Source organism: Scleropages formosus, chromosome 17, assembly GCF_900964775.1.
Source record: "Scleropages formosus chromosome 17, fSclFor1.1, whole genome shotgun sequence".
Classification (NCBI taxonomy): Eukaryota; Metazoa; Chordata; class Actinopteri; order Osteoglossiformes; family Osteoglossidae; genus Scleropages; species Scleropages formosus.
The window spans coordinates 14,188,873-14,205,229 of NC_041822.1; the positions used below are offsets into that span (position 1 = coordinate 14,188,873).

The 16,357-nt window shown below is 41.1% G+C and overlaps 2 protein-coding genes across 5 annotated transcripts; one reads left to right on the forward strand and one right to left on the reverse strand.

Annotated features, from left to right (window-relative positions):
- Positions 1 to 84: 84 nt before the first annotated feature.
- On the reverse strand, positions 85 to 9,757 carry dimt1l (DIM1 dimethyladenosine transferase 1-like (S. cerevisiae)). Its single transcript, XM_018759444.2, has 12 exons — positions 9,619 to 9,757; positions 9,252 to 9,325; positions 9,073 to 9,159; positions 8,716 to 8,777; positions 8,302 to 8,395; positions 8,137 to 8,186; positions 7,573 to 7,696; positions 6,963 to 7,055; positions 2,996 to 3,060; positions 2,348 to 2,411; positions 2,154 to 2,260; positions 85 to 1,887 (listed from the first exon to the last, which is right to left on the reverse strand). Exons 1-12 carry the CDS (start codon positions 9,674 to 9,676, stop codon positions 1,845 to 1,847), a joined length of 921 nt encoding a protein of 306 aa, XP_018614960.1. The 5' UTR covers positions 9,677 to 9,757; the 3' UTR covers positions 85 to 1,844.
- A 153-nt stretch (positions 9,758 to 9,910) lies between these two features.
- Positions 9,911 to 15,587, forward strand: slc35d2 (solute carrier family 35 member D2). Of its 4 annotated transcripts, none has more exons than XM_029259509.1 (13): positions 9,911 to 9,935; positions 11,444 to 11,736; positions 12,179 to 12,212; positions 12,313 to 12,399; positions 12,516 to 12,583; positions 12,665 to 12,736; positions 12,814 to 12,882; positions 13,158 to 13,260; positions 13,601 to 13,693; positions 14,022 to 14,089; positions 14,184 to 14,262; positions 14,587 to 14,669; positions 14,944 to 15,587. In XM_029259509.1, exons 2-13 carry the CDS (start codon positions 11,600 to 11,602, stop codon positions 15,092 to 15,094), a joined length of 1,044 nt encoding a protein of 347 aa, XP_029115342.1. In that variant the 5' UTR covers positions 9,911 to 9,935; positions 11,444 to 11,599; the 3' UTR covers positions 15,095 to 15,587. The 4 variants fall into 4 exon arrangements, with proteins under 4 accessions (XP_029115342.1, XP_029115341.1, XP_029115344.1 ...); XM_029259508.1 differs by lacking the exon at positions 9,911 to 9,935 and adding an exon at positions 11,215 to 11,274; XM_029259510.1 differs by lacking the exon at positions 9,911 to 9,935 and adding an exon at positions 11,323 to 11,341.
- The last annotated feature ends 770 nt before the right edge of the window (positions 15,588 to 16,357 follow it).

Here is a 16,357-nt window from a genome sequence, read left to right on the forward strand (position 1 = left end):
AACCAAACTCAGCTTTTAACATTTATCAGCAAGTCCAAAGTGTTTAATCACACTCATAACATGAAACCTATACACAAGCCCCAAATGTCCATTCTTTACAAAGAATTTAATTTGTGTTTATTGGCCACACGTGGCACTCATTGTCTCCTGCCAAGCTTTTACATAGGATTTTGTCTGAGATGGGGCAAGCATTCCAAGATGTCATAGACCTATGACTTGGGTATGTGCGGGGAGGAGTAGGCTCTGCAGTGCTGCTGCTACACCATGAGGGCTAAGTGTCATCCCCTTGGATGAATGGCAAAATCCCTGCTCTGTTGACACACACAATTAAGACACAGGAAAGATATTCAATTGGTCTTTAACTTTCAGCCACAAAGTAAGGAGCATATGGACCAACAGATAAAAATGTCAATACACATTTATGTAACTGAATGGGTAAAATAACAGATCATTCTCAACACTCCACAAAACTAGATTCATTTGGCACCTTGAATGATTGTTGAACTATGAAGAATAGGAGCAGCAGTGTCTGCCTTCTGTATGTTAATATAGAGGGTATTAAATGTTCAAAGGGATGAATGACAACGGCTACCTCTGCTTTTGTGGTTAGGGTCTGATGATCTGGCAATTTACTTCATTTCACATCTGTATTCCCACATTTAAAACCCAAGATAAACACAAAGAGTACTTAATTAAATACCAAATCAAACAGAAGCCCAAGAAAGTCTGGTGGCGAACTGAAAGGACATTTAGTGACACGACTTTATACTTTGGAATTGGGCCATGAACCCAGAGGAAAGGCAGGTTGGAGAACTTTCTGCATTCAAACTGAACAAATGTTGAAAACATCAGAACTTGTGATGACCCCCATCTTGTCTACTTGACATATCTACATTACTTTACATATGTTATTTCATTTACCAGACACTTTTCCCCAAAGAGACTTCTAATGAACATTTTGTAGTAGCAGCAGCCCTCACCTTATTCACTCAAGGTGATTTACAGTGCTACATATACCATCTACAATGGGTCACTCATCAGATCTATTCATCTTTCGTTAAAAATATCAAATTCCATTGTCAACATCAAGGTCATTGTTCAAAAGAAGGCTTTCCTAACTTACCTGGAACACTCAATAAGTTCCTAAGACTGGGCACTGTGTAATGCTCACGAGCTCTTTTAACAAGAGCTTGCTAATACAGCAGCCAATCTCGGAACTTGGCAGCACATATTACAGCTTTATGGTTACAGTGCTTGTGGACTACTGAAGAATTGCCGTCCCTGTCTTCAAACACAGCTATTGTTCCCATGACCGTACCCCATGGAGCAGGATCCCACACATTAATGAGGGCATTGCATCCCTTCGCCTACCTATACATACAGCACATGGGCTTTTTGAGTTGTGGAGAAATACTGTACAAGCCTCAGTCTCAGACAAAGGAATCAGCTCAGTTTTTCTGGACAGTTGCCCTCTGTAAGTAAACCCCTTCTGGGCTATTAGCCTAGAGCTTCATCTTTACTTTTTATATTTGCAGACTAAGAATTCATAGGCTTTACTAAAACAACCAATAATGTGAACAGACATACTGCAGGGGGCAATTTGGCATAAATGGTTTCTTCATTTTCAATCCAGGCAAGGGTATACGGGTATACCTTACCACAGGTGAACAGTAAATCAAACACATATGAGTTGCTGAGTTCATCTGTAAGAACTCAGAGAAGGGCATACAGCTGCTCTACTGTGCTCGGTACAGGGGTCTCCCAGTCAATGTCCACATAATGCACTGGTGCATAACCATGACTCAGGCCATGTCTTGGCTTCGCTGTACTGTGTTTTCTGTTCCTTATGAAAAGTGAATCCCAGCAGAGTTGAAAGCGTGGAGTAGGCTGCAAATGAAAGATGAATCATTCATAAGACACAATTCATTCACAAGCAGGGACCCTGGCATCACAATCCAAAAAGCTAGCAGATAAAATAGGAATTAATTTACTTTCTTCATTGCAAACACCGTATTCATCATTGCTTTTAGCGGAGTGTAAAATGCAAACAGGCAGCTGAGAAAATTCAACAAAAACAAAACTTGATCCCTATTCCCAAGACCTACTGCAGAGTAAAGGCTGGAAAGTGGACTCAGATGTTTGAGATCACTTACACCATGAAGTCGTCTATGTCCATAGAGCGAGCTCTCTTCTCTATGAACCCAGCCTCTTGAAGAACACACTCAATTTTCTGTGCAATGCTGAAGTCCTGTGGAATTTCCTTTTGAAGGAAAGAAAAAAAAAAAAAAAAAGTCTTTTGCAGATGCACCACAAGCAGCAGCAACACAAGACAGCAACATGTACTCACAATGCCATGCACAGAGCAGTGAATCCTGTAGTTCTTCTCCAACAGCTGCTCCACAGCAGAAGACCTAAGACACAAAGAAACCAAAATAGTAATAATAAACAAAACTTCATTTTACCTTCAGCTCAAATAAAAAATGCCATGAGAAGAAAAATTTCATTTCAAAATACGAGCCTTGGTGACTTGAATCATCACACAAAGTGAGCAGCCCTCCCACCCCATGCAACAACAGATACAGTCGAGACTTTGCTTTGAGTACAATTTTCTCTGTGTAAAAAAAAAAAAAAAAAGAAAAAAAGGCAGGAATTTTTCATGTTTGATGAAAAGAAAAGAAAAGGAAAAAAAAAAAAGGCTGAACGCATTACGTTTTCCCTCCAGAAAAATAAACCGTAACAGCTTTTGTTACAAAAATTCTATTTTTCCTAAACAAATTACACTGGTCTGAGAACTGAGGAGGAGGGCTGCTTGGAGAGTTTTTTCAGTTCCATTGATGTTTTGCCAGGAAGGGCTATTTTGATTTAAAATAATACCCTCTTCTGGGGCAAAATCTGCTGGTCTGTGCCTGAATCCTACACATGTGGCCTCCTAGGCCCACAACTGGCCAAAAAAGCCTCTGTCTGAATAATTAGGATAAGTTTAAAGATGACTTACTTGAATGCAGAATTCAGCGTTTTATTCTTTCTCACAAATGCAATTCTGACAAGACCATCCCATTCCTGTAAAGGAAAAAAAAAACAATGTTCTGGAAAAATTTGTGATGTTTTTTAAAAAAAAAAAAAAAAAAACCACAAGTAAACATCTAGCACAACCACGCCAAGCAGGGGTGGATTGGCGCTGCAGGTGTGCATTTGTGGTTGGAGGAAGGTGACTTCGGTAAGAGGCCTAAGAATTCATCAAGGCAAAAAGAAGTGTTTGGGGGGACGAGGGCAGGGGCCCTGCATTGATCGCTACGACCTACGGAGCGGTTCAAATAAGTCGGGTGAAGTCCAGGGGCAGGTTGCACACCAAAGACCACAGGACATCAATACCTCTGTCTTAGAGGAGGCAAGGCCAAACATGGATGCACAAGGCAGCATCGATCATGGGGAGGATGCGGGGCAGATGATATCAAGACGGGCAGGGAAGGAAAGGGGTAGAAAACTTAAGGTGAGATGGCCAGGTGCCACTGACTGTAAGGAGTGGACCTCTGTTAACAATGATTTGAGAGGGATTTTAAATGGTTTGAAGGGTACGGCTGAGTCCAAGTTAAACCAGTTGGGTGAGATTATATATGACTATGGGGAGAAGAGATTTGGGGTGTTTGAGAAGAAGCATAAAGGTGAGCAGAGTAGGTTAAAGTCAAGAAGGCAGATGGAAATTGAGAGGTTGGTAAAGGAAAGAAGACATCTAAAAAAGCTTTGGAAACGAGCAGATGAGGAAGGTAGAAGTGGTATTAATATCTTGCAGGAAGAATTGAAACGTAGATTGGTAGTGTTGAGGAGAGCGGAAAAGCTTAGATTGAGGAGAAAGAAGAAGGAACAGGCTAGGGTGGCATTCTTTAAGGACCCATTTAAATTTGTGAAGTCCTTGCTTGAGCAAGAGAAGTCTGGGTGTTTAGATGTTCCAAGAAGGGAGTTGGAGAGCTATCTGCGGGGAATGCACACCGATGGTGAAAGTGAGAGGGTTTTTGAGGTACCTGCAGACATTCCTCCACTAGGGGAGATTGTGGTACAAATGGATGTGTGTCCTCCAAGGTTGAAAGAAGTACAAGAGGTGGTACGGCGTGCAAGGGCAGCATCTGCTCCAGGACCCAATGGGGTTCCTTACCGGGTGTACAAAGGTGCCCCAGACGTCTTAAAGTTTTTGTGGAAGCAGATGGTGGTCGTATGGAAAAAAGGTATTATTCCAAAGGAATGGCGGCGAGCAGGAGGAGTGTTTATACCCAAAGAGAAAGATGCGGTGGATATAGGGCAGTTCAGGCCAATATGCCTTCTTAACGTTGAAGGGAAAATATTTTTCACTGTTGTGGCACAGAGGTTATCTGCATATTTGTTGGTCAACAATTTAATTGACACCTCTGTGCAGAAGGCAGGAATTTCGGGTTTTTCAGGTTGTTTAGAGCATTGCAGTATGATTTGGCATCAGATAAAGGAGGCCAAGATGGATGGTAAAGACCTCCATGTGATCTTCTTGGACTTGGCAAATGCCTTTGGCTCAGTGCCGCATGTTTTGTTGTGGAGGGCATTTGATTTCTTTAAAGTTCCAGAGTGTATTACAAGACTGGTTAAGGTGTATTTTGAAGACATTAAGTTTTATTTCTGTACCAAGCAATACACCACATCTTGGCAGCGGCTGGGAATTGGTATAATGGCCGGATGCACAATCTCGCCTTTGGCTTTTACCATGGCTATGGAGGTGTTAATAAGGGCGTCGAGATGGGTGGTTGGGAGTATGAGGCTGAAGGATGGTCCTCACCTTCCACCAATCAGAGCGTATATGGATGATATGACTCTGCTTACTACTACTGTCCCATGTACTCGTCGTTTATTAACGAAGTTGAATGGAAATCTAAAACTGGCCGGATTGAAAATTAAACCTAGTAAGTGTAGGAGTTTGTCGGTAGTTAAAGGAAAGTTATCACGGGAGAATTTCCAGATTGATGGGGAAAAGATTCCGTCAGTGGCTGAAAGGCCAATTAAGAGCTTGGGTCGCTGGTATGATTCCTCATTTAGCGATAAGGAGCAGGTCAAAAGATTAAGGGAGGATGTTGTACTGGCAATTAATAGGATTGATAAATCCTTTTTGCCAGGGAAGCTGAAGGTTTGGTGCCTTCAGTTTGGTTTATTGCCTCGTATTAGATGGCCGCTAACTATATACGAGGTCTGTATGTCAGAGGTTGAAAGGCTGGAAAGGGTTATGAGCAAAACTATTAGGAGATGGTTGGGGGTTCCTCATTGTTTGAGCAGTGTGGCTCTGTATGGAAATGGGGTTTTGGAACTACCACTGACTAGCCTCGTGGAAGAATTTAAGTGTGCCAAGGTTGGTTTGGAATTAACATTGTCAAACTCAAGAGACCCAGTGGTGAGATCGGTTCCTGTAAGTTTAAAAAAAGGACGTAAGTGGGATCCACGGGAAGCTGTTGCGCAAGCGCAGACAGCGCTTGAGCACAGAGATGTGGTTGGTCAGGTGCAGGTAGGTAGGGCGGGGCTCGGTGCCGGCGATCGAATAAAGCTGTGGAGTAAAGCTAAGTTACCGGAGAGGAGGAAGATGGTGATTGGTTTTATTCGCGAACAGGAAGAGGAGGCAAGGCGGGTAACTGCGACGTCACATGGTGTGCAAGGGCGATGTTTGGCTTGGGAGCATGTGGAGAAGCGGAAGATCAGCTGGCGTGATCTGTGGGCGATGGACGCCGGTCGTATTAAGTTTCTCATCGGAGCCACCTACGATGTTCTCCCTACTCCGCAGAATCTTAATCGCTGGGTAGGTACAGAGCCGACTTGCAGCTTGTGCGGTGGTGTAGCCTCTTTGAGGCACATTCTATCTGCATGTAAGGTTAGTTTATCTCAGGGAAGATATACTTGGAGGCATAATGAAGTGTTAAGATCCTTGGCATGCTTGTTGGAGAACAAGCGGGTTGAAGTTAATTCACTCCCGCAGTATGGAAGAAATAAGCTTATTTCTTTCGTGCGGGAGGGGGAGAGTGTTATAAGTCACGCGCGTGGTCGTGGTGATACGAGTTTTAAATGGGGTGAAGTGCGTGACTGGAAGTTGTTGGCGGACGTGGGAAAACAACTGCAGATGCCGCAGTGCATTGCGATCACGGCGTTGAGACCCGATATTGTGCTGTACTCCGAGGGCGCACGGATAGTGTACTTCATTGAATTAACTATACCTTTCGAAGACTCATTGGAAGATGCCTTTGAGAGGAAGAAATTGAAGTACACTGAGTTGGCTGGTGAGGTGAGGGAGCGAGGCTGGCAGTGCGTTATTAGACCAGTGGAGATCGGTACTAGAGGGTTTGTTGCAAAATCAACCACGTCGCTGCTGTTGGAGTTTGGTTTTAGGGGTCAGTCGTTAAGAGCAGCCATTAAAGGCTTGTCAGAGGTAGCAGAAAGATCTAGTCAGTGGTTGTGGATGAGAAGGCACCAGGGTGCTTGGGGGAAGCACACTTGAGTGGGGAGTACTCACCTAGGTGAACATCAATGGTTTGAGTTTTGTTGTCACCTCCATATGCTGGTATGGTGTATTGGTTGGTTTTTTTTGGTGGGTGGAGTCGCTGGGATGGCACTGTGGGCATGGAGGGGGGTGGGTCTGGGACGCCAGATCTCGCTGTTGAGCCTTCTGGAGGTGTAGTGGGCTCAATTCAATGAAACATCAATGAAGGAAGGTGCCCACTTGACAACCCCAACGAAGTGCACACGGTGGCTCCCGGCAAGGAGGATGGTGTTTGCCCATGATATTTTTTTGTGAAGGGAATTGGTTGGTTTTGGGAGGGATGGTATATTGTGGCATGGTTGGTTTGTCTAGCCCCCTTGGTTTTTGGCACGAGGGGTTGAATATCTTTCCCTGTGTATTATTGTATGTTACCCTGTATAAATTCTACAGTGCCCGTATCACCGATAAAGTGATTCGAACTCACCTGGAAGTTGATTGATGGTGGAGGATTCTTGGGCTCTATTCTGACAACACTTGACTCAACTTTTGGTGGAGGTCTGAAGTTATTTTTTCCCACCTATTACAAACATGGTGTAAAAATTTATTGAATTTGGAAAAGAAATAAATAAGCAAAAAATATGATTTCCTTATCTACAGTTCTGAAATCAATCTGTCCTACTGTACAGCTGTTGATATCCACACACAGAATCTAACACCTTAGCCTGCGTATGTTGAATGAATGGGGTAGATTCTGAATAAGAGGTGTACTATGCTGCTTTAGTACTACTTAGTTCCTGGTACTCTTTAACTCTTCACAACCAATAGCAGCTTAACCTAATCACAGCGATTGAAATTAATCTCTCAACATATTACACACCCATGTCAAGGTTCTCCAGCATGCTGGTATTGAAAGTGTAAACAAACAGTAAACTGGTTAAACACCAAACTGTGCTTGATCGTATCCAGTTAAAAATGTCTTTTGACTTTCTGGACCACAATATCATAGTCCCCCTGACAACTTAGGACCAGGATGAAGAACCTGAGATCTGATTTATGGCGTCATGTCGAACTGACTGTCACTGGAGACGACTGACCTTCATGAGGTGGTCTACTCGAGCCAGCAGCTGGGTGTTAATGGACAGCCTGCAGTACAGTTTATCCCCTGGCTTAGCCACCAAGCGCAAGGCAAACTCCCTCTGGAACATCAACACTGCACACCTACCACCAAATCAAAAATGAGGAGTAATCATGACTTGAAGGTTCAGTGGAAAACAACATGGAACAAAAAACTTTAAGTTACTGTTGCTGGTGATACTTTATCTTACAAAAAGATTGATAATTACTGTAATGGTAATTATTTCATATTTAATTAGCCAAATAATTTCTCCAAACTGACTTAAAATGTTAGGTTGTATGCTGAGCTACTTACAAATACTTCCCCATTTATACAGCTGGGTAGCTTTTACAGGAGCAAGTTAAGGTAAGTACCTTGCTTAAGGGCATTACAGCAGAAGGTGGAATTAGAACCTGGGTCTTCTGATTGCAACGCAACAGCTCAAACCCCTATGCTACTTGTTGCCCTGTCGTATTTAAAACTATAATTTCGTTTCTTGTCCTGAAAGGGTTCACCAATTACTGTGCATCAAAATATTTCTTACCTGAAAAATGGCCTATGAAGTAGTAGCTTAAACACAAATGGCGAAGATATCTGTTGAAAATAACAAAATCCACAAGCATTAATGAATGTTTTCAAACATCACATTTATATTTTTAAAAATAAGAAAGGTTCCCTCAGCCCCAGCGAGGTCAATTATAGACTATACCTGATAGGGCAAGTTAGCCACACAGATATCAAAGAAGGGCAGCTCTGCCTTCAGAACATCCCCAACCAAGATCTGGAGTTTTGTTTGCAAAGGCCTGCAGCAAAACGTGTTCCGAGACAAGCCGTCAAATTCACACGGATCAGGCTACTCTCTCCACACTGGTAGAAATCCATCTTTTATAATACGTATAATTTCAGAACCTTTAAAAATAGCATAACTGCAAAGTCACAGGTTCAGTTTTCTATTAAAACACGTTAAAGCCACCCATTGCACGTCTGGATAGAAACACTGCAGTAGTACCTTGACATTTTTGTAAGTTCTGTAGTTAAGCAACAGTGGGACATAAACACAACACTAGTCACAAACTGCACAACATCCTTCCTCCAATCTAACTTGAAATTGTAATAAACTCACGTGCACTGGACTCTCTTCTGAAGTTCAGCCACAAGTCTGGTGTCCAGTTCACAAGCAACTACCTTAAGAAAAACAGATCAATGACCACCAGCTCCTTTGCGCCGATGCACAGTTTTAACAGCTTAATACCGCTTTGTTCACCTGTGTTACGACACAGTTTCAGCAGTCAGGGCTGTATATATATATATATATATATGTATATGTGTGTGTGTGTGGGACCAGCATTCCCATTCGTGAAAACGCCCACACTCCTTGTAGTTGACCTTCACAGGTGTCCACCATGAGGACGGAGCGATCCAGAACACCACCTGCCGCCGTCGTCCACAGGTCGTGTTGTGCTGCTGAAAGATGACATACCTTCTTTGCTTTCTCCAGCAGCTTCACTGTCATGTTGCCAGTACCAGGCCCAACTTCCAGAACCACATCAGTGGGCCTTAGAGCCGCCTTTGGAGAGACACAGGGATAGTTTTCACACAGCATACTTTAGTATATTAGTATATATTTTTAGTATATTGGGTTTCTAAACCTAGCATTACCTTCTCTATAATGCTGTTGACCACAAGAGGATTCTTGAGGATGTGCTGACCAACGCCGGTGTTGAACATAATTCCTAAAATAAAATTGTTACACAGAGACGACGATATTTATGGCAGTCCTTGTAATTTACTATTGATGTCAAGATAATAATGTTCTAGCCGAGATACATACACATACATACTGAGTTAAATGACAAGCTGCTTTGCCGCATTTTCTTGACTGCGAAATTTAAATTAAAACCAAACTGATACATACACAGTAACTTACTCTGCATGATGACGTCCACACTAGTCAACTCGCTAAACCATCTTAATCTTTAAAAGCTCGTCACAGTATTAATTAAGAGTTCAAACAGTCATTACCAACCTTGGCTTTTGACATCCTGGTGTTGTCTGCTTTTCTTTTCTGCTTTAACTTTGGGCATGTTCGTAACGTGCGATAATCCCTGAATTCAAAACTGTTTAACACATCCACATGTGCTCAGCCCAAATACTAAGCCCGAACAGGAAATACTACTTCAAACTGCATTGTGGGAAACGACGTATCGAAGACATGAGATAAAACGAAATCGTCTACAGCGATGCAGTAGCAGTACTTCAACTCCCAAAATGCAACACAAACCCATGGGTCATATCCATTCATCTTCCAGGTCATTCTACGCAAAACAGAGAAGTAAATGTCAGGTAGTAGAGAGAGCAGTGAAGAGGCTGTGGAAACTTATACTTCTTGCTCATAACGATTTTGAAGCATTTATGGCATTATAATTTCTCATTCCTACTAAATGGAGCAATTTTCACAATATGTAGAAGGGGTGTAAAAGTTCTAGTGTGGTGTGTGTGTCAAATTGCGTGTAACTCCGAACTAAAAAAAAAAAAAAAAAATCAGAATTTATATTTAAAAAGAATAAAGTTGATGTGTACATGATACAGTCCCCTTTTCCATGTGTGAAATCAGTGTATGTTTAAATGTAGAAGTTAAGTAAATTTTTAAATTAGAGGTCCGTGGTTTTCATTCCATCATTGAATCGACATTCAACGCTGGACATCCGTTCAGGTCACAGAACTTGACGACTTTCAAAACGATTCACTTTCGACACATTAAGTTACGTTCAGCACTCTTCTGTGCTACTACTAGGTTAAGTGACGCTTCTGATGTTCAGTAAATCATGAGTTTATAAGAAAGGTTCTGGAGAATGATTTAGCGCTCTGAAAACACAACACATAGCGTGGACACGGAGATAAATAATAAACTCGTAACCAAGAGGGTCTCTGTTGTATCAGTTAAAAACAATACGAACTGCTTCGGCAAAATATTCAGATGTATAAAGGTATAAACGTATAAATTAGCTAATTAGCTGCTGTGTAGATGGATACATTATAAAGTTGCTTATTGAACACTCAAGTCTCCTTGCTTGGACAACAGACAGAGTCGGCTAAATAAGAGCAAAATAACTTGGTATTGAGTGACAAGTTTGTGCGCCGGTGCGTTCTCCGGATTTCAAGCTGTAACAAACATGGCATCACACAGTTTGATTAATTTGAAAGCGTACACAGTTCCGCTTTTGGTAGAGTAAAGGAACGGCACTACATCAGAATCAAGAGTTTTATTGCATCGGCCAGTCAGTGTGCTGTGGTTCTAGGTGCCTCCGCTATTTACAGGCAAACAAAAAGCTGACGCGGAACTGCAGAATGAATAAACATATTTATAGAGTATGCAAACACAAGAGTACACAGTAGTAGTATAAACAGAAAAAATGTAAAGAAGTAGGTAAGTAAATTACGAAAGTAATGGGATTTGTTGCACTGACAGGAAACCTAGGGGAGTGTTAACTGTTCATGAGCGACAACCTGAGGGAAAACTGTTTTGTATCTGATGTTTCTGGCGGACACTACAGAGCTCTGTAACGCCTGCCAGAGGAGAAGGGTAAAAAGTTTGTGTCCGGCCGGGCTGTGTGAGATCAGTGACGATTTTGCTCGCCCGCTTCCTCATTGAGTCATTCTGGACTTGTACAAAACCTGAAGGGTAGGCAGGGGTGCACCAGTGATCCTCCGTCTTGACCATCCTTTGTAGCCTATTTCTGCCCGATTTGGTAGAATCGAATATACATGACGTGTGTTTAAGTTTCCTACGGTTACAGAGGCCTAAGAAACGGAGCAGGGAAACAACCTTTTCTCCTCTCTTTCATTTTCAGGAAAGCACGCGAGTTCCGCCGTGAGGTGGCGGTGGACGAGAGTCTCTGTACGCCTAGAACAAGGAAGAACTGCCCACTTTTCGTGACTCGGGGGCGAAAAAAAGTCTGCGGGAGTGGAGCAAGCGAAGCCTCCTGCCATCGAGTCGGCTGGGAAAAATGTCGATAAACTTGGTTAAACACGCGCCTCCGCACGACGAGCCGTCCGCGCTGCTGCGGCTCCTGTCTGCCGCCTTTTACGCCGCGAGCTCGTTCGTGATCGTCATCGTGAACAAGGTCGTGCTAACGTACTACAGGTGAGCTCGCCCGCGTGCGCGCGCCCGTCGCGTGCTGCTTCAGTGGCCGGGCGCCCTTTGCCGGTTGAACGTTGACGTTTTCTTATCCCACTTTTATTAAAGTGTGGAAGTTAAAAGAAACGTCTACAGCTGAAAAGTAGATAGTGAAGTTTTTCTAACACTTAAATTTTTCGTATACAGCACGTGTATATTATACGTAGTTAGAAAACACACACAGCTTGTTTTGTCATGGACACGAATGATTTAGTGCACAAATTCCAGTAGCTACTGAAGTGACATACAGTACAGTTCAGAAAAAGGTAAATAAAAAGCACCAGCCAGGTGATGAGCGACTAACTTACGAATGGTTCGAGAGCTCTGGAAAAACATGTTATGAAATGAGTCACTTTTTGACACCCCTTCTGTGTTGCGTAATACTCATGTCATGAATGTACTCTTTTAGGTTCCCCTCATATATGTTCCTTGGAATTGGTCAGGTAAGTTATCAATCATGTAAGTATATCTTTGTGTAAAAGGTAAACTAAAAAAAATTGTTAGATCAATCTGTTCTTGTTTGTAATTTGTCCCCCGTTACAGATGGCCACTACCATTATTATCCTCTATGCTGCCAAAATGAACCAAAATATTCATTTCCAGGATTTTGACAGAAGTATACTTTATAAAGTAGGTATCTGTGTGTTTACTTCCAGTTTGAAGAAACAAATGTCTTTCAGTTTTCGAAGTAAAGTATAGGTTATGTTTGTTATTCTTTCTGTTCTTTGAAATGATCTTTTTAACAGATCTTTCCGCTTCCTCTGCTGTATGTTGGAAATCACATCACAGGACTTGCAAGCACCAAGAAATTAAGGTACTATTGCTGCAACGAAATATGAAACATTGCTGAAAATACAGTCACATGCTTCTAACACCCTCGTACTGTTCTTCACAGTTTACCGATGTTTACTGTTCTGAGAAAATTCACAATACTGATGACAATGATCCTGGAGTCAAGGATACTAAGGTACTTTAGCTTTAGACAGTGCTTAGTGTTAATTCTTTTAAAACGCCCTATAATACTGACTCAAGTTTTCATTCTAGGAAATCATTTTCAGTTAATCTCATATGCAGTGTGTTGGCCATTGTGTTTGGAGCTCTGGTAGCAGCCAGGTAAATTCATCCCCTTAATTCCTTTTGGTTTTGTCAACATGTTCAAATGAATACACAGATTTTCTGCTGTCATTCATTTTTAGCAGCATTTCCATGGATAGTAACACATTTTCATGCTCATTATTGACATGGTCAAGAAATATATATATTTAAATTTAAAAATATATATTTATAAATATAAATTTATAAATATATATATTTTATATATATATAAAATATATGGGAATTAGGGCTTATGTAAAAACCAAGATGGAAAACAAAGTCCTGTTTTGTAGCTCTGACCTGGCCTTTGACCTAGAGGGATACACTTTTATCCTTCTGAATGATGTGTGTACTGCAGCCAGTGGCGTTTACACTAAGAAGAAAGTTGGTGTTGAGGTGACTGGTCTCCCCTTTCACTGACTGTCTCTTTTCTCTATTTGGTTCTTTCTGATGCATATCCTAACATCACTTGATGGCCCTCACAATGTACATTTGATTTCCTTCTCACAGGCCAAATAGTTGTAGGCTGAAGTTTTAATATTACCCTGGTCATTGCATGTTTCTGCATTTCAAACTATTAGACCTGCTTGCAAATGTACATTATTCATTTAAACTTTCTTTGGCCTTTCTGTTAATTTCTTAAACACACTACCTAAATTTACTGGTTGCTGAGACATTGCTTTTTGCTTCTGTGTAAGATTTTGAATTTTTCTAAAGAGCCTTTTTTCTTTTAAAGGGTCTTGGAAAATATGGAGTGCTCTTCTACAATGCATGCATCATAGTTATTCCCACACTTCTTGCAAGCTCGTACACTGGTGATTTGAAGAAGGTAATTTTGTATGTGGAATGGTGAGCAGGAGCAGAGTGAAGGAATCTGTCAACTCCAGGGCTGGAGCATGGAATCTTTCACTATGTCTGTCTGTTGGTGTGTATAGTCTGGGTTCCTTCTACATTCTGAAACCAGGAGGAATTGTTTATGTTAGGTGATGTAGAGTGTGTGATCATGTTCATTTAATTGGCTGACTTTCTGGTGTTTCTGCCAGGATTTACCCTTTCTTGTGCCTTCTTCTTCCTAGGATTGTCACAGTCTAACCAGAACCCTACATGCATTATTGACAGTGGATTATTTTTTTGTTTTTCTTTTACCTTCTTAACAGGTCATCTCTTTTGAGCTCTGGCTGTCGTTTGCATTCACGTTCTACTTTCTCATCTCTTGCATAATGGGGTAAGGTCCTGCACCACATTTTGAAGTTTCCCGTGTTTTGATCTACCTCACTTTTTGTAGTGCAGGGAGTAAACTCCAGCTGTGTTCTTTTCAGATTCATTTTGATGTATTCCATTGTACTGTGCAGCCATTACAACTCAGCACTTACCACCACAGTCATAGGGGCCATAAAGGTAAATATTTGCGATTTTAGTAAACATTTAAATGTGGATATGGTGGGGAAAAAAAGTTCAGATGATTTGGCTTTTTCCTAGACTGATTTTTTCAAAATGATTTTCCACTTCCTTCCCCAGAAACAACTCCGACCTCCAGTCCTCTTTTATCCACCTAAATTGTTTTCTTGTAAAATGTATTACTTCTATTCTTTCCTTATATCTTAGTCATTCTATGTGTTCACACTAAAGTGTGCCACAGAATGATTGTCTTTATTTGTTCAACAGTTTAATTGGAAATTGTACAAAACTTATGTCAGTCTGTCATTTCTGTTCCTTTTTCAGAATGTAGCAGTTGCCTACATTGGCATGTTTGTGGGTGGAGATTATATTTTTTCCTGGATAAACTTTATAGGATTAAATATTTGGTAAGTAAGAGTGATTTGCATTTCCCTGATATTTCTCAGCAGTTTTATTTAATACACAGCTTACTACCACTGCTGGTTAATACCTTCCTTTAATGAAATCAAACAATTTTTAAGCAGAATTTTGTGCAGATGTGGCAGTATATCCAGTCTAATTTTCACATAACTGTCTATGATGGATATTTGAAGCTTTATATGTTATGAAAATGGCATGTTTGTGGAGTCTGCCCTGTTATAAATTTTCAAGTTATTGTCACTCTTTTTTTGGTTCCCCCAGCATGCTGGGTGGCCTTGTGTATTCCTACCTGACGTTCCGAAGTAGCTCAGCTGCTGAGAAGTGTGATGAAAGGGGAGCTCAAGCATACAAGAACATAGAGAGCCCAGCAGAGCCCAATGAGCAACAAGAGAAGCAGCTGGTAGTGGTGTAAGGCTGGCATGCCAAGGGCACAGGTTACCTTGCTGGACTTCAGGTGGCAGCGTTTCATATTGGGACGCAGCATAGAAATGTAGATTTTTTTAAAAATTATTATAGTCTGATTTAATGTTTTATATTTTTTTTCTATATTTAGGTAATTTATTATTTGGTAAATTTTTTAAGGTTCATGCTAATTTATTGTTGGGCTGTGTATGTATAAACAAGATAAAAGATTTAAAGGTTCAAGTGTTCATGTGAAGCTATATAAGGCAAGGAACACTTTCCTTGTGTCTTACGTTTGGGCTGAGATAATGACAGCTCTGAATACCTTTTATGCCACGTTGTCTTAACCCTTCTTATGAAGGTAATACATTCCTAAAACCCCTTTGTAAGGTGAATTCTCATAACTCATGTAATTATTAGTTGAGCCCCCAAACCAACACCTATTTATGATAAAATATCACCATTGACACAGTTGCTTCAATATTTAATATTAGCAGTCATAACACAAGGCAGTTTCTTTTCATTATTTACATTTATTCATTTATCGGAAGCTTTTCTCCAAAGCAACTTGTATACCCATTTGCAGAGTTGGGAAATTTTACTGGAACCATCTTAAGGCAAGTACTTTGCTTTAGGGTACTAAAGTAACACTGTTTCTACATTCAGTTGCCCTTCAAAATGTGCAAGCATTTACATTTATTAAGCTGAAGTAGGGGTATTAAATGAAATACCTTGTGAAGTCAAATTCTTGGAGCTCAAATAGGTACATCTCAGGGGGTGATTGTATATAATGTTGTGTTAATCACAAGAAGTAATTTCACATAGGAACCCTTTGTAATATTGCTGTTATCTAGTCATTCATAAGTCTTATATGGAGTAAAATTTAAAACAGCATTTTCTAATTTTCAGTTATGTAGGCAACGGCAGTAGGTAGTACTACATACTGAATTTCAAAGGACTGCTTTTGTGACCCTTCTCTTTTGTTAGGGAACTAATTACATTTATTTATTTAAGAGATGTTTTTCTCCAAAGAAACTTCCAGTGGATACTATAGTGTTATGAGCCCGCACACCTTATTCACCAAGGCGACTTACACTGCTAGAATAGACTATTTATTCTGGGTCACTCATCCATACGTCAGTGGAGCACACTCTCTCTCACACACTAGGGGGGAACCTGACCAGTGTGTCTTTGGACTGTGGAAGGAGACCCCACACAAACATGGCAAGAACGTGCAGACTCCACACAGACTGAGTGGGCAAATCAAACCCAC